Source organism: Thamnophis elegans, chromosome 2 (assembly GCF_009769535.1).
Source record: "Thamnophis elegans isolate rThaEle1 chromosome 2, rThaEle1.pri, whole genome shotgun sequence".
Taxonomy (NCBI): Eukaryota; Metazoa; Chordata; class Lepidosauria; order Squamata; family Colubridae; genus Thamnophis; species Thamnophis elegans.
Window position 1 is genome coordinate 1,490,156 of NC_045542.1, and position 18,328 is coordinate 1,508,483.

General features: G+C 43.5%; 1 protein-coding gene across 1 annotated transcript in view; it reads left to right on the plus strand.

Annotated features, from left to right (window-relative positions):
- Window positions 1–18,328, plus strand: part of PRKCSH (protein kinase C substrate 80K-H) — a 40,353-nt gene that overhangs the window by 20,511 nt on the left and 1,514 nt on the right. The window contains exons 13-16 of the mRNA XM_032209339.1: window positions 10,533–10,602; window positions 15,064–15,153; window positions 15,701–15,775; window positions 17,288–17,387. Of these exons, the coding sequence (XP_032065230.1) occupies window positions 10,533–10,602; window positions 15,064–15,153; window positions 15,701–15,775; window positions 17,288–17,387 (335 nt within the window). The remainder of the gene's footprint in view (window positions 1–10,532; window positions 10,603–15,063; window positions 15,154–15,700; window positions 15,776–17,287; window positions 17,388–18,328) is intronic.

Consider the following 18,328-nt stretch of genomic DNA (forward strand, 5'->3'; position numbering starts at 1 on the left):
GGGAAGGCAAAAAAAGCCTCAGTTTTTGTGAAAAACAGCCCATTTTTTTTCAAAAATGGCATTTTTGCTTTGCCCCAGCCCTGCTAAAGCCTGCAGAGGAATGCTGAGGACTGAGGGAAGGCAAAAAAGCCTCAGTTTTTATTAAAAAATGGTCTGTTTTTTACAAAAACAGGGGCATTTTTGCCTTGCCCCAGCCTTGCTGAAGCCTGCAGAGCGCTGCTGGGGGTTGTTTTTTGCAAAAATGGGATGTGGGGGCGGGGCTTCGGGAAGCCAAAAGTCGCTGTATTCGGTGTATAAGACACACCAACATTTCCACGCTCTTTTGGGGGCGGGGGAGTGCATCTTATACTACGAAAAATACAATATTTATTTGTCATTGTAAGCCAAAGTAATGTCTCTCTTACTCCTTGTGGATCTGTATATTTGCAAATATATTTTATGTAATAAATAATAAATTTACATAATAGGGACAGTTTCAAGATCATGTGAAGTGATGGTACCATTTTATATTGCATTAGTGAGACCATGCTTGAAATACTGCATCCAGTTCTGGTCACTTATGATACAGAAAATATGTAGAAAGAGTTCATAGAGCAGCAACAAAGATAATCAGGGGTCTGGAAGCCACGGTTGCATGAAGTGGGTGTGTTTAGTCTAGTGAAGAGAAAGACTAGGGTTGGCCCAGTAGTTTTCTATTTGAGCGGCTGTCACAGATAAGACAGGGTTGACTGTTTTTCAAAGTACCTGAGAACAAGAAGTAACAGATGGAAGATCATTAAAGAGAGATCCAACATAGAACCAAAGAATTGCTCTGACAGAATATTTCATCATTGCAGTTGGCTTACCTTCAGAAGGTGTGGGTGCTCCATCAGGGCTTGTAAGGAGAGACTGGACGGTCATTTTTTCCAGAATGGTTTAGTGTCTCCTGCTTGAGTACTGGGTTGGACTAGAACAGTGGTTCCCAAACTTGGCAACTTTAAGACTTGTGGACTTCAACTCCCAGAATTCTCCAGCCAACTCTGGGAGTTGAAGTCCACAAGTCTTAAACTTGCCAAGTTTGGGAACCACTGGACTAGAAGATCTCCAAGGTCTCTTCCAACCCTATATTGTATGTTCTAAGTCTCTCTTTTTTTTTTTTGGTTCAAGGAAAGATACTTACAAATACTTGGTTTTAAATGCTGATTTTTAGATCCTTGATGTTGAGGATTGTGGCCAATCACCTCAGAGATGTTTCCTAAGAAATCATGTATGGTTATTGATGGAGTTGCTGCCGCTGGGTCCTTTGGAGGTTTTTTTATAGGCCCAGTGTTAAATAACAGATGGCAACTAATATTTTGAGGGGCCCTGTTGTAAGAGTTGGGGTGATATATGCTTCTGCACGCTTACATACACAAGCTGCCTGTACTGAATAGTTTTTGCTAGGAAGTTGCAACTATTTGGCTGCTCTGGGAACTTTTCTCCTAGGCTACGTTGAAGGATGGCTTTTGTTGAGCAAGTGTGACCATTCCAACTCTTGGCACAGAAACTTGGTCTCATGAAGTGGAAAAGGTACTGGACTAGGACCAAAGTTGGGGTGCTTTTCAATGATGTCAGATAATTGAAGAGTAGCATGCTGTGTCTCTTTATGTGTGCGGAGGTCCTTTGGGGCATTTCGTAACCCCAAACTCCTCAATGAGATCATCACACAATTCGATGCTATGCATGAAAAAGGCAGCTTTTTTAAAGGATAGCCAAAAGCTGATTGTTGAGGAAATGCACCCGGGAGGTGGGGGTGGGATTCTGTAAACAAGGCAAACTCAACTCACATATCTCCCCCCTGTTATTTGTGCTGGAAAGGTTGCTTTAAAGCATTTTGCCGTCTGTTAAGAGTTTAAAAAAATGCTGTTAGAATGAAGATTTTTTTTTTGATTGACAAATAGAATTCTGAACTTAAAACTAAATTGTAATTTTGTGCTCTCGATCTATGATCAATTTCCTATCCCGAGGGCAAATCTACACTTTAAACTTCTGTTTTGGTTTGTAAGCTGTCAATGCATTTAGCTGCATGAACATTTGAGTATAAGTTATTTAAAGGCACTTATTTTGGAAACTGGTGCACTGGAAGGCCCAGGGAAGCTTACTTGCCAAACAAGCAATCGAAATCAACAATCTTGATTTAGGATGGGGAGATCTGCCTGGACCAGTACTTTATTTTACAGCCTCTTATTGACAAGTAACAGTCCTGTGCATGGAATTCACTGATTTTTTTTACTATTTTTAAAACAGAATTTGGAAATCTTATTGACAGGCATATGCTGGCACTTACTAAATGTTGCGTTCAAATTAAACTTGACAAGGTCAAAAGTTTTATGCTGTGGTTCTAAACAGGCCAAATAATTATTTAAGCAGCATGATAGTGTTCTTCAGAATGATTTCAGCCAGGCTCCACAATCCCTGTGTTGCCTCTGTCCATTACTTGTTTAATATTATATCCCAGAATTACCCATTCCATCTGCTGTTTTGGAGGGTAGGTTTGCAAAAAAGTATCAGCTGTTGCCTGGAAGCCTTATTTTGGTTGAAGAAATTTAAATTCATCATTTTTTTACAGCCATCTCACAGTGCTGACTCATGTTTAGTTTTCAGTAAATAAGTATAGGAAGATCTTTTTCACAAGTACCACAATCAACCTGGTATCTCCACCCCATATGCGTGCATTTGATTCTTGTTTCCTTAGTGCAGTGGTTCCCAAACTTGGCAACTTTAAGACTTGTGGACTTCAACTCCCAGAATTCTCGGAGTTGAAGTCCACAAGTCTTAAAGTTGCCAAGTTTGGGAACCACTGCCTTAGTGGAGGACTTGTACTTCTTTCATATTTCCTTCTGTTGCTTTCAGTCCATTTCTCTAATCTGTTTTTTTTTTAGTTTTGTTTTTTTGTATTACCGTCCAGTTTTCAAGTTTCATTAATCAGTTGCCTGAATCATGAGATGGGTAGCATTTTGATGAATAAATTTTTTTAAAAAAGAATAACGGACTATCACAATCAGGGGCAATAGTCAGCTTTTGGTGAGGCCAGCCCAGAATATTAAAGTTGATGATAAAGAATTTCAAAAATACCGGAGAAAGAAATGTACCCTATTTTTTGGACTTATAAGATGCACCGGTATATAAAATGCACCAAGATTTCGAAGAGGTAAGTAAGAAAAAAAGATTTTTGTCCTGCCCGGCCCCCAGGAGCTCTGCAGGCTTCAGCAGGGCTGGGGGAAGGCGAAAATGCCCCTATTTTTACAAAAAACTGAAGCCTGCAGAGTGCTGCTGGGGGAAGGCAAAAACACCTCTGTCTTTGCAAAAAAAAAAAAACCAGCCTGTTTTTCACCCATTTTTTGCAAAAATGGGATGCAGGGCTTTGGGAGGCAAAAAAATGGCTGCATTTGGTGTATAAAACCCACCAACATTTCCACGCTCTTAGGAGGGGGAAAGGTGCGTCTTATACTCTGAAAAATATGGTATAAGAAGTAAGAATCCAAGAAAGTGATTGTTTTTGAAGGGCAGTTAATGCATTACATTTGCACAGAGCTTCAACCATCTCAGGGCCTTTAGAGGGCACCGCAGTCCTCAAAATGTTTATGCTAAGATAGGGCGGGGGATTGATGGAGCCATTTCTTGGCGTAGCAGTCTTGTCTCCGTCGAATTAATATGGTTTGAAAGAGGTGATGGAAGTAACTCTCCGATCTGCTTTTAAAGAGTTATTCTTCTTTAATAAAGCTTCTATAGGCGTTGTTTGTTTGTTTTTAGCATGTGGCATGTGTTAGCCAGGGATCACGGAGGTGGCTGCCTGCCTCTCTGAAAGGGATTTTTTTGAGCGGTGTTTATCTTTTACCCTCAGGGTGCCTGAATGCCGGTAGGCAGTCAGGGAGGCCCCTTTCTTGTCCCTACGTGGTTTATTCGTTCACGGGGAATCGAGCTGCCAACCTCAGTGGTGCACGCAGGCCCAGCGTCTTGCCATGTGAGCCACCGTGGCCCCGGTCTATAGGCGTTATCAGGATCAGACCATTTGCCACCAGCCACAATAATTTTGAAAATATTTTTCCAGGCTCCTGGGGCCACGGGGGAGTGTTGATACAATACCATCCCTAAAAGGCACAATTTGTGCCTTTTTTCACTACTCCTAGGGCAGTGTTTCTCAACCTTGGCAACTTGAAGATGTCTGGACTTCAACTCCCAGAATTCCCCAGCCAGCGGATGCTGGCTGGGGAATTCTGGGAGTTGAAGTCCAGACATCTTCAAGTTGCCAAGGTTGAGAAACACTGCCCTAGGGAGAGGGTGCAGAATGAAAAAAAGTGTTGTAATCCTGAACATGTTTTTTAAAACTTCCCATTTTTTTTAATGGAAATTTGTTCAACGTTTTACCTCTACCTTTTAGTGATATGAACTTGGGGATTACTCCTGCAATAGTGGGGTCATATACAGGTGTGTGAAAAAGTCCCGCACGCTTTACAGTTTATGGTTTATGACATTTTTCGGATAGGCTGTTGATTTTATGATATTTTATGCAAATAACCCTTATTGCTTATCACCAGGCAGCATCACTTCGGCACAGACTGTATAAACCTTTGCATGTGATCTTTGGTAAGCAAAGTGGTGCCAGGCTGCAATAATGGATTCAGTCAGCTCCTGCTTGGTCTTCTGATGCTTCTTGCTTATTTTGTAAGCAGTCTTGGCCCACAAGTTCCCAATTGGGTTCAAATCCGACTGAGTTGAACACCATGCTTCTTCATCCACTGCTGGACGGACTTGGCTCGATGAGAAGGAGTGTTGTCATCCTGGAAGTGAAAGTACTTCCCTACAAGTTGCTAAGCTGAAAGGAAGCATGGTCTTTTCCAGGACTTCAACATACTGCTTGGAATTCCTGATTCCCTGCACGATTTGTATCCGACCAATACCAGAAGCAGCGATGCAGCCCCACATCATCACGTGCAATGGATACTTCATGGATAGTTTCAGGCAGTATGGCCTAAATTATTCAGCTGGAAATCTTCTGACATACTTATTGCACTGATTCCCAGTCAAGTAGAAATTGCTCTCGTCACTGAAGATGACCTTGGCCCACTGTTCGTTGGTCCACTTGGCATACTTCCTGGCCCACGAACGTTGACGAGAGCGGTGAGTGTCTGTGAGCAAAGGTTTACTTCGAACCCTGCAGCCTTTGAGCCCTCTGGCAAGCAGGTTGCGACACACTGTGCTTGTGCACACTTTTACATCACAGGTTTCACCCCAAATTCTTGTAATCCGAGGTGAGGTGAGTTTCTTGTCAGCCATCAAAATGGATTGCAGAGCCTTTGTCAACTTTCTTGGTCTTCCAGAGCGGAGCCTGTCATCAACTGAACCAGTTATTTGGTATTTTTCAACCACTCTGTGCTCACTGTGGTGCGATGGCATTTCACTCTCTTGGCAATTTCCGTACAGGAGTAACCCTCTTCATGGAGCACATTGATGCGCTGCGGCTGCTCAGTACTGGTGAAAGCAAAGGCCTTCATCCATGCCTGCAGCCAGAGCTAAATTAAATTTCTCGATGCTTTTCATGCCTATTTATAGTCATAGAGCGGTGATGGCGAGCCTTTTTGGGCTCCCGTGCCAAAAGCGGGGGGGGGGGGAGCGGAAGGGGGTTGTATGTGGGTGTGCCATAGCCATAATGCTATATGAGCAACCCTCCCATGCGCATGCCCATGTGCGCGCACCCTGCACATGTGCATGCGACCCCCCCCCCTTTTGGCCCGCAATAGACCCATCTTCCGCCCTCCCCAGGCGCCAGAGGCTTTGTGGGAGTGGCTGCAGCAGGCGGGGGGGGGGTCGCTCCTGCCCTTCCCCTTCTGGCTGCTGCTGCTGCTGCTTTTCTGTGGCGCCCGAGCCGGCCAGGCACTTTGGACTGCAGATGAGCCACGGACTGGAGGGCTGGGGCCACGCAAGAAGCCCGCTCAGGCGGGGAGGGAGGAAGCCCCGACCACAGCTCTACTCTGCTAAGAAGCCATGGCCGGGATCCCCTCTCCACATCTTTTGGCACGCACGGCCGTTGCTCTTCCTGTTGCGCCAGGAACCAGATCACCAGATGGCCGAGGCACATGTGCACCTTGGAAACAAAAAAAGATCATTTTCCTAGTGCGCGCATGCGCACCGGGCAGCTCCGCTTCTACTTTCTGGCATGCCAATGTGCATGAAGACCAGCTGACTGCTGTGCCTGAACCCGGAAGAGCAACTGGCGATGGCTCTGCGCGCCACTTCTGGCACACGTGCCATAGGTTCGCCATCATCACGGTCATAGAGTATGACAGCATTGATTGGCTCACAGATTTAGCCTCTGCATTTTGATTGGTCAGCCAAAGCTCACTGCTGATTGGCTATTTTCAATCCTAACATTCTCGAAAATTGAAGTTGTGTTTGTTTTAGCACATAAACTCACTCAAAACCTTAAAAAGACTTTGGTTACATTAATAAAAAAAAATATGCATCTCAATTCCACTCCAGAAATTTTCATCAAAGTACTAATTTTGTGTGAAAAGTTGATGAAACATGTAAATACAGCTTAAAACTGAAAGCGTGCAGGACTTTTTCACACAGTTGTAATGTAGCCCAGGAAGCAGTCCAGTCAGTTTGGAAGCCTCTACTTGCTGATTCTTCTTCTCTGCACATTCTTTTTTCCTTCCACATGATTCCTACTGTGGGAAAGAGTTGGCTCAGAAGAGCAATGGGTGGATGGTATGGAAGAGGGGGACTGAATGAATATACACGTTCTTTGGGGACAAGATTCAAGGAGAAGAGAATGTACAGAACAGGTCACAAACTATGGTATAGTGTTGTAAAAATATTCCAATTCAAGCTCCAGCATATTGAATTCACATAGATTTATGTAGTTTTCTTCTGCATTTGAGTGATTTTCCATTGCCTTGTGGGATTTTAACAATTTCCCACTCCTGTCTATAGAACTGATTTTTCATAGTGGCCTCTTATCCATTATCAGGCAAATCTGGCTCTGCTTAGGGGTTTGAGAATAGCCAGCAAGCTAAAAGTGTTGTCATCCAGCTAGACATTATCTTAAATTACTGTAAACTAAACAGAGATAACTCTCCATTCTTGCAATTTTCTTGGCCACATTATGTAAAGCATTTTATATTGTTATAGCTTGAATTATTGCATTCGGCCACCTGGGAGGCCAGATGCAAATAGGGCAGAAATTTGGTAAAATGTTGGTGGGTGTCTTCTTTTGGCTTGCAGCATAAATAGTAGCTGATATATTCCAGATATTTTGAACCTTCGTACCCCATTAGAACTCCAGCCAGCTTTGCAGTCCTTCCCACACCTTTGGATAGATATTTTTTGGGGGGGTGGGGGAATCATGTTTTAATTAGAAGATGCTAAGGCAAATCATATATTTTTTTCTCCCAGCATGTCTTTGGAAGTGATGCCTCAGTTGGGTTTATTCCCATGATCCATGTTTTTTTGGGTCCCTGGCCGTGTGAAGGAGTTGTGAAGCCTTGTTGTTTCAGGAGGTCGGGTGTTAACTGATTTTATCACTTGATAAAATCAGTTAACACCTCAGCCATGAGCCAAGGTGGCGCAGTGATTAGCGTGCAGAACTGCAGGCTACTTCAGCTGACTGCAGTTCGGCTGTTCAAATCTCACCGGCTCAAGGTTGACTCAGCCTTCCATCCTTCCGAGGTGGGTGAAATGAGGACCCAGACTGTGGGGACCCAGACAGAGTCATATGCTGACTCTGTAAACTGCTTAGAGAGGGCTGAAAGCCCTAGGAAGCGGTATATAAGTCTAACTGCTATTGCTATTGCTACTTTCTTGAGTGCTCAACGGCTGGTAGCATGTTGATCTTACTTGGGGTTTTTTGTGTGTGTTCTTCAGTGGTTTCTGTAAGCTGCCATGTGCCTTTGAAAGTGGGATAGAAATACCTTAAACTGATGTTTTTCCTGGCTATATCTGCTGCTTTAGGGAGACCAAGCAGGAAAAGCCGAGATTCCTCCCTGGAAAGGGCAGAAGAGCTGTTAGCTTTTCCCGTGTCTAAAAATAGGACATAGTCACTTTCCCATTCTTCTGAATTTCCCCGGACTGCTTTCTGAGTAGAGCTGAAATTCACACTCACAGCTATCATGTTTTAATTTCCTGAGCCACAAAGTGTTGGATTCATTCTGCTCCCCATCTGATTTTTCCTTGAACAGATTCCATTTCAATGACAAGGAGACAATGCTGGGGAAATTAGCAAACTTTGCATGGGCTGCTGTTAAACAGAGAAAATATTTTATCAAAAGTTCTTAAGGCTGTCTAATAGTTTACTTGCTGTAATAGCCGAGGTGGCGCAGTGGTTAAATGCAGCACTGCAGGCTACTTCAGCTGACTGCAGTTCTGCAGTTTGGCGGTTCAAATCTTACCGGCTCAGGGTTGACTCAGCCTTCCATCCTTCTGAGGTGGGTAAAATGAGGACCCGGATTGTTGTTGGGGCCAATATGCTGACTCTGTAAACCGCTTAGAGAGGGCTGAAAGCCCTATGAAGCGGTATATAAGTCTAACTGCTATTGCTTGAAGAGCCGAGGTGGTGCAGTGGTTAAATGCAGCACTGCAGGCCACTTCATCTGACTTCTATCTGCAGTTCGGCTGTTCAAATCTCACCGGCTCAGGGTTGACTCAGCCTTCCATCCTCTGAGGTGGGTAAAATGAGGACCCGGATTGTTGTTGGGGGCGATATGCTGACTCTGTAAACCGCTTAGAGAGGGCTGAAAGCCCTATGAAGCGGTATATAAGTCTAACTGCTATTGCTATTAATGTTTTTACTGATTTCTGTATGTTTTTATGTATTTTATTAATGTTTGGCTACACTTGTGTGGGTTTTATTTTATGACCAGTAGTCAAAACAATAAATTGATGGATTGATGATTAATTGACTCCATTTCAGCACAGGACTTAGGTTCCATGTAAATGTTACTGCTCTGGAAAGGGTTGAGTGTTTTAGTGGAATTCATCTGGACCTTCCCTCCCTGGCTTCTTCCAAACAGATAAAAACAGTTGTCTTTACTGTTCCTCAAATATTGGCTCTTGCTCAGCTCTTCCAAAGCCTGCCCAACCAAGCTCTCACAAGGGCTATAAGACAGAGCTTAATTGTATCAGGTGAAACAAAAAAAAAGCAGTTTTGTAGCTATAATAAAATAAAGAAGAAAGCCCAAGGCAGGTCTGGTACTTTGCATTCTGATATGAGGCACCTACAAAGCTAATGCCGTTAGCATTTTAAGCAGACGCATCGTTTCTCAAGTCTCACCTATCCAGGAGGCAAAGGGCGATCAGTAGTGGGAGCCGGTTGCTTAATGTGACCCCCATCAATTTAAAACGAGTCTTCTACTTCTGGTTTCACCCTGAGTAGAAGTAGAGAATTATTATCACCGTGTGTTGATTCAGCATTGGAAGCTAAGAAGTAGCATCCTCGATGGGGCCTACATGCTAGTAAAGTTATGCTCAAAATCCCACAAGCCAGGCTCCAGCAGTATGTGGATCGAGAACTACCAGAAGTAGAGGCAGGATTTCAAAGAGGCGGAGGAACTAAAGATCAAATTGCCAAGATACGCTGGATCACGGAGAAAGCTAGGGAGTTCCAGAAAAACATCTGCTTCTCCTTCATTGACTGTGCCAAAGCCTTTGAGTGTGTGGATCAGAACAAATTGCGGCAAGTTCTTAAAGTGATGGGAGCACCAGGCCATCTTATTTTGTCTCTTGAAAAACCTATATGTGGGTCAAGAAGCAACAGTGAGAACTGGACACAGAACCACTGATTGGTTCAACATCGTGAAAGGAGTCCGGCAATGCTGTATACTATATTGCAATAAGAAGGAAAGGTTGAATCAGAGGTTCTCATAGGTTGAATCAGAGTAGCAAATTAGTATTTTATTATTTCTTTCATTCTTTGTACAAAAATCAGTAATGTGAAGAGAGGAAATTTAAATCATTTGGTTTTTTTTCCTTTTTTGCTTGCATTTGAATGATGCAAAGCAACTTTATGATGCTTGGAACTATGTCTTAACCATGCAACCATTTGAGGCTAGATCTAAAAGCATTAAGTTTGGAAAGGCTGAAGAGGAATAAACTTGTAAAGGAGTTACTAACCACATAAGGGAATGATCTTGAGTCAGAATTTGCACATTCACCGAAATAGGAGAGCTGGGTTCCCAGCTTCAGTTGTCCACTGTGAAATCTGTCCACTTATGAAATGGGATGAATACTACCAATTCTTCCAGTTGGCCATGATGCTTAACTGGTTTAGATAGCAAGAACAAAAATAACTGAAAAGGGGAATGTGGCATCTTGAGGGTTTATTATGAAAATGTTTTTGTCCATTCCCCCCTGACTCCCCCCCCCCCACACACACACTAATGCTCTTTGTGAAATAGGAATACAGTATGGTGATTTAACCACACCCCAATACTACTTAGAAGGGAATTATATGGAAAAAACAAATTTATTATTTTATTCAATTTTTCAGCCAGTTTTAATTTTTACCTGTCTTCCAGCTGCCCAAAAGGCCCGAGAACAATTTGATGAAGTAGAGAAGTCCTTGAAAGAAATGGAGGAATCAATCAGGTAGGACTTTGGAGAGAAAAAAACTGTGACTATTCAACTGGGTGGTGGCTTCTGTGAATATGAGTATGAACATTGCAATTTTGGCCCATCTTTGCATTTGGCTTTCCTGATGCATCTTAACCTCCTGGCAATCAGTCCCTTAGTAATGGATACCCATGTCTGCTTCAATGACACCCGTCAAGGCTTTCCAACGCAGGACCGGTCTTCTGATCCATTATGTTTTGGGGCAGTTCTGAATGTGGTAGTTTTCCATGTAGGTAATCTGGAAGCCCAGATAAGGAGCCGAGGTGGTGCAGTGGTTAGGGTGCAGTACTGCAGGCCACTTCAGCTGACTGTTATCTGCAGTTCAGCGGTTCAAATCTCACCGGCTCAAGGTTGACTCAGCCTTCCATCCTTCCGAGGTGGGTGAAATGAGGACCCAGACTGTGGGGGCGATATGCTGACTCTGTAAACCGCTTAGAGAGGGCTGAAAGCCCTATGAAGCGGTATATAAGTCTAACTGCTATTGCTATCATTTATTAGCTTCTATCACATTGCTTCCCACTAGTTTCTGGCATTTGTACTTCCTGGCTGATTCCAGGGATCCAAAAGTAGATTGTCCATTTGCTAGTAGCCAGCTGAGAAAGCCACCTTATTTCCATAACCTTTTCTAGAGAGCTGGTCCAAAGGGCTCCTTCCCTTTGTATTTCCATTCCCCTACTCTTAAATCTCGATGGGGAGGTGCCACTTTTTTTTATCTGGGAACCGAGAAGGATGGTCTTAGCAGGTTCATGGGCTTAAAATATCAACACGAATTCTATCCTGGGGGCGAACGGGTGAGTGAGTCTAAGAACATTAGAACACCAAACTGGTTTTTAATTATCCTCTCTTAGTCCTGGTGTTCTCTATTGTTTCTTGCTATCTCGATGTATCTTAACTTGTATATTCCATTTGAATTTTCCATCAAGATGAAATGGAAATGGACTCTGGAGGGATGGGTGCTATTTTGTCATTCAACTCACATCTTTTTCTCCCCAGGTCTCAAGTGGGGGAAGGTAAAGAATGGAAGCCAGAAATAAATTTCAAGCTGTCTTCTATTGATTGCATACATAATTATTGCAGTAATCACACCACTCCTGAGCTCTTAGACTGGGGGGGGTTGTTTCAGGGAGCAGATGGGAGACCTCGGCACGCTTAGTTTAGCTGACCCTGGTGACAGACACTTCGGTTTTAGCTATTGGGGGGGTGTCTTAATTTGGGAGATTCTTCCTCCTCCCAAGAAACATAATACAAGATATATTGGATCCTCTGAATGCAGCCATTCTGGCTGTGCTTTTAACTTCAAAGCTCTTTTCCACTTTAGCTTGAGAACAATTATAAACAATTGTGTATGTTTAATCTGAATAGAAATTTGTTCCAATTTAAACAGAGATCAACGCAACAGCCCTTTCTGGTTAATTTTTAAAAGTTTTCTTTACCCATAAAACTGCATGTTGTATGATTTCTAGCAAAAATTCCACTGTGAGAGATGACTGCTTAGGAACGTTTCTATAGTGAAATGTCACTGGAGAAGGATGGATCCTGTACGTCAACTTTCTGTCATTTATATGCATCTTAAATATAGTTGCTTCCAGCATAGGCTTGCAGATTTCTTGCACAAATCATCCTTTCCTCATCGTACCCTTGCAGATATTTATGTTTGCTGCCCAGTGTATCTCCACTCAGAAATATACGGTCTCTTTAAGTCAAGAGATACAGATTGCTTTGTCTCCACCAAAGGAAGGGGTGTGTTTGTGTGTGTGTGTTTGTGTGTTTGTGTTTGTGTGTGTCCGTCCAACTAGTGCTCTCCATTGCTGAATCTTAATTGGCCTAGATCTGTGAAGCACTTGGGGGGTATGGACTTTCAGTTCCTGCAGGAGCAGTTTCTGTTTCTATAATTTCCATTCCCAATTTAATTTAAAAAAATCATAGGAAAGCCACTGCTACTCCCATTAGGAGCAGGCGTTCATACCTAAAGTCTCCTCCCCTGCACAGAGAAACGTAACATGTGAATAACAGGCTAGAATTCTTGTCCCTGAAGTTCTATTTAAATGCCAAAGATAAAACGGTTGAAGGAGTTAAGGGGGAGCATTTTGCCGTCTGAGGTGGTGCAAGTAAGATGCTGGATCATGACCTTGGGGAGAAAATGGCTCGCCATGGCAGGTGCAGAGCAAGAGCCTTAATTGAAGCCCTTTTAAAATTGACTGTAGAGGAGGTGATTTCCATCTAGCCATAATTTAGCTGTAGCTGCAAGCACAACCTGCCCCTCCTCGCCCCCTGGGAGGTCTCCGGTTTGGCCCATTAGGAAAGCTTTTAAGGGGACAGGAGGGGCACGGGATCCGTTAGCTAAGCACCCAGTTAATGGAAGCTGTGAGAAGCAGCTGAGACCTGTTTTGTTGGTGTCACTTTTCAAAACATTTTTTCCCCTTTGGGGAATGAAAGACACCCTTCCCTATCCTCCTCCTGGAATTAGGATCCCAGGAACTCACTTTTTACCGTGGCATGACAAAACCGTGCTCGTCAAAATAGCGGTGATAAAACCGCGTCGCTAAAGCCGCGATGTCATCACCGCGCGTCATCACCGCCGCGCCAACAGCGCGGCGACAGAAGGGCGCTTTAAAACAGCGCGGCGGCAGAAAGCCGATTTAAATTAAGGTTAGGGTTAGGTTTAGTGCTTCGGGAGGCGCGGATTTGCCCTCCGTGGTTATGTCATCGCGGTAGGGTGGCGTTTTCCTTAGTGCTTCGGACGGCGCGGATTTGCCTCCGCCCTTATGTCGGCGCGGATAAGGGCTTCGCGGTTTTGTGGTGGAACCACTTTTTACTACCAACCCTTTTCTTCTTCGGAGTTGACGGTTAGCTTCCCAGCGCAGGCTTTTTCCTGTTCCCTAGGATAGGTGGGGCCGCTGCTGCAGAGAGGTTGAGCTCTTCCCTCGAGACTTATGGTTAAAGAATCCATACGTGCACCAGAAGCATTATCTTGCCAGCTGCGCTTGGGTGTATAGTACAGAGGAATGGAAGGATTACCGTATCAGGCTTCGGAAGAAAGAAGAGCAGGAGAGGAAAAACGCTTCCTTCTTCCCGAAAGCTCTTTCCATCTGACTGGGGCCAAGCATTAGCTAAGGGCGGGTCCTCCATCAGACAAAGAGCTTTGCATCCATCTGTGTGCCCGGGAGAGAGACCCGTAATTAGGGGTAGCCTTGGTGACAGGGCGGTAACCATGGGATTCAGCCTACCCAACTTGCCGCCTTTCTCCTCTGTGGGGTCCCACGGGTCTGCACGCAGATGAGATGGGCAAGAAACAAAGAAATTGGCTTCTCGACAAAAGATCAGGCTATAAGATCTGAGCTGCTGAACAAATAAACTAATAAATAAATCCAGATGGCCACCGCAGGAAGGCAAAGAGATTTAGAAAAGTTCTAGATATTGCTTGGAGTTTTGTAATGCAGACAAGGTAGCTCTAGAGCAGTGTTTCTCAACCTTGGGGACTTTAAGTCCCGTGGACTTCAACTCCCAGAATCCCCCAGCCAGCTATGCTGGCTGGGGGATTCTGGGAGTTGAAGTCCACGGGACTTAAAGTCCCCCAAGGTTGAGAAATACTGCTCTAAAGCAAGAGTTTGAGTAAAAAGGGCCCTGATCATTGATGCATTTGAAGCCTTCCTTTTCCCATTCTGTGGGCGTTTGGCCGAGTGGTCAAGATCTATGTTCATGCTTGAGGCCCAATCATGGACGAAGAAGCTGCTGCTCAAAGGACTTCCCTCTCTGTGCATCTTAATGCAGATGGCTGAACCCGGGGCGCTGATCTTGAAAAGTGGTACCAATCGGAGTGGTCAGTACCCTCGGCAGGTTGTTGATTTGGCTCAGTTTGAGGAAGTGTGTCCATCCCCCGTCCCCCCCCAGTTCCTCCCAGTTTGGTCAAATGCAGCAAATTACAAGTGTTCCGTTGCGTCTTTCATTTTTCCTCCTTCCTAATTGACAGATGTCCTCTGCTTGCCTTTCATCTTCCTTCAAAATACGCATATTTCACAAAAGCTTTTCTTGATGGTGGCAATTTCCCCCCACTTCCTGTTCTTTGCCCTCTCCACACACACCCCTCCAGTTCCCCCATCCACATACTATGATTTCCCTCCTAAAGTTGATGTCTGCCGGGGGGGGGCTTATATTCTTTCCCCTCCAGCTACTTTTGATTTACTTTAAATAGTTGGGTATCTACAAAAGGTCAGCTACTCACTGAGTACAGCTTCAGCGTTGTTTTCAAGGAGTCGGATATTAAGGAGAATTGATTTGGAAAGGATTTGGAACTGGAATTTTGGGGGGGAAAACATACCATATTCTGTTAAATGGGCCTACAAATATTCCATAGTTTAGCAATATATCTTGTGGTTTTTATGTATTCATTTTTTTTTCTTTTAACAGCCTTTTGCTCTATTTTATTTGTTTTTCTAGGAATCTAGAGAAAGAAATTTCCTTTGATTTTGGTCCAAATGGAGAATTTTCTTACATGTATGGCCAGTGCTATGAACTTGCTACTAATGAGTAGGTCCTATTTCTTTATATTGGATTGTTCAGTCACATTTGCATCTCTTTTGATTATATATTTCCCTCAAGCAATGCAGAATGTAAGTAACTTTTTATCAGCTGCGGTTCTTCTGTAGTATAGTGAATAAGTTATTCATATGGGGTTATTGAGCTGATTCAGTGCTCCTGCAGATCAAAGTTGTATTTTGATGAAAACGAGATGCCCAATCTACACCCAGGCATATATACACAAAATTTGTTTCCTAGCTCTCACCAATTCTGGAAATGTTTGCAGGATGCAGCCCACCAAAACATTATGACAGCAATTCACAACCTCGATTTTCTTGGCTTTTCTTGGCAGTTGTTTTACGTAAATATTAACAGTGGCCAACTCCTGCTCTTTGCCTAATTCTGAAATGGAGGAAGAAGAGAGTCCCAGAATTCCCTTTACTTAATGGACTAATAGCTAAAGGTGTTTGTGCTCATAGAAGGGAATTTGCTTAGTGGGAGAGAGAAGGAAATCATCACGCAAGTCATGATTTTTGTGCTTTTTCTTTTTTTCTAGATATATTTATCGCCTCTGCCCCTTTAACAGAGTGTCTCAGAAACCAAAGCATGGCGGCTCAGAGACGAGCCTTGGGTAAGAAACTTTGATGCTGCTGTGTACACACTTTGAGGACTGAGATCATGGCATCCTTGCTGCTCATAGCAACCGGAGGCCATTTGCTTCCGGAACTAAACTAGAGCCGAGGTGGTGCAGTGGTTAGAGTGCAGCACTGCAGGCTACTTCAGCTGACTGTTAGTTCAGCGGTTCTAATCTCACCGGCTCAAGGTTGACTCAGCCTTCCATCCTTCCGAGGTGGGTGAAATGAGGACCCAGACTGTGGGGGCGATATGCTGACTCTGTAAACCGCTTAGAGAGGGCTGAAAGCCCTATGAAGCGGTATATAAGTCTAACTGCTATTGCTATTGCTAATCTCACCGGCTCAAGGTTGACTCAGCCTTCCATCCTTCCGAGGTGGGTGAAATGAGGACCCAGACTGTGGGGGGTGATATGCTGACTCTGTAAACCGCTTAGAGAGAGCTGAAAGCCCTATGAAGCGGTATATAAGTCTAACCTGCTATTGCTATTGCTAAACCGAGAAGGGATCTGGTACAGCGGTCAAAAGGCTGAGCAATGAATTAGAAAGCCCCTAGTTTGGGTTTTGCTTCTGCCCTGAAGCCCCTAACTATATCAAACCCTAATCTAAACGTACCAAGCCGTGATCTTCCTCAAGTAGATTTTGGAGGATTAAACAAGAAGAGTACCAGGGCCGTGGTGCAGTGGTTAGAATGCAGTTCTGCAGGCTGCTCCTGGTAGCTGCCGGCTGTCAGCAGTCTCACCGGCTCGAGGTTGACTCAGCCTCCCATCCTTCTAAGGTCGGTAGAACGAGGACCCAGACTGTTGGGGGCAAGAGGCTGACTCTCTGAACCGCTTAGAGAGAGCTATAAAGCAATGGGAAGCGGTATATACAGTAAGTAAGTAAGTAAGTGCTATTGCTATTGCTACAACTAATCTGTTTTGGAAGGCATTGTGTCAGGAGTCACATATATAAGCACAGATGACACTTTATATATATTTGCCAGACATTTTATGTATGTGTATTAAGAACATTTCCCTAGTCTTCATTTAGTGAATGTCTCGAACAGTTAACAATGGCAGTGAAAAAGTAACTTTGTGACCAAACTTTACAGATCTGTAAAGCAAAGGAAAGCTGAACAAAGGTCATAAGACAGTCACAGTTTCACTTAATGACTGCTTCGCTTAACAACCAAGTTGCCTGTCCCAATTGTATTTACTAAATGTAGTATCAGGATTAAAACATTATCCATTAAGCTGAAAAAAAGTCATTCACTAAATATCTTGTGAAACTTTTAAAATACTTCAGTCTTTTCTATCTCTAAAGGATTTGCCTCTGAAATTTTCTGGATCTTGAAATGGCTGACTTTAAAGTGGTTTTGAAATGAGTTGGACATGTTTTTCTTCATTGAACTTCCTGGATTAGGTTGGCAAGAGTCCATTGGTGCACTGAGTACCTTTCTTTCTTTCTTTCTTTCTTTCTTTCTTTCTTTCTTTCTTTCTTTCTTTCTTTCTTTCTTTCTTTCTTTCTAGTACTTGGGGATCCTGGGCTGGTTCAGATGATAACAAATTCAGCATCATGAAATATGAGCATGGCACAGGCTGTTGGCAGGGTCCCAATCGATCTACAACGGTGAGTTCTTTCAGTGGAGCAAAATGGATATAACTAATCTTTATGGAAAGCAAAGAGTTGTAGTCTTGGAAGAATATTGACTTTCATAGACTTTAGAATTCAGAATTCCATCAAATTTTGTACCTCCAAGTGGGCCCGTTAAAGGTCATCTCCGGATCCCATAGAGGAAAGGACTGTGTACATTTGCAGTGAAGTAAGCATTAAATACGCTGCCAGAACATGGTGGAAAATGAATGGCTGTGACTGGGCTGACAAATATGCAGAAAACCAGCTCGAAGGTGTGGGCAGTGAAGATGGAAGAGGGGAGCATGTCTTCCTTGCATGAGTAATTGAAAAATTAAACAGATTAGGAGTTTTATTTGAAGCTCTGGATTGCACAGGTCTCTTGCGAATTATCCCTTCCTCTTTCCTTCATAACAGCTTGGTGAGAGATTTGCAGCACAGATATATTTTTCTCCCTGTCAAAAGCTGAAATCAGCAATTTTGCTTGTTTGCTAATAGATTGTGTGTTATGTTGCAGAGGCTTATCTCTCGCCTACTGGAATGTGGCAGACAAATCCTCTTTTAGTGGGCAATTTTCATCTTGAGTGGACATGGGACTTGTACGTTTATAAAGTTCTGGATATTACCTTGCTAAGAACATTAAAAAAAACTCAGCACAGTTATCTGTGTCACATGCTAGTTTTTGCTTCGTGCACAAGGGGAGAGGTTTTTTGAGGACATATTTTCAAACCAATATACAACCCCTAATGTGTGAAATGGTGCAGGCTGGAAAAGCTGAACCCATTTTACATCATTACAATATTGCTTGATGAAGATTTTGAACCAAGGAATTTTTCTCTATGAGAAATAATAAGAACTATACTGATAAAAATGGACAATCACTTAAATATGAGCCAGCAGTATGTGGCAGCAGCCAAAAAAGCTAATACAGTCCTTGG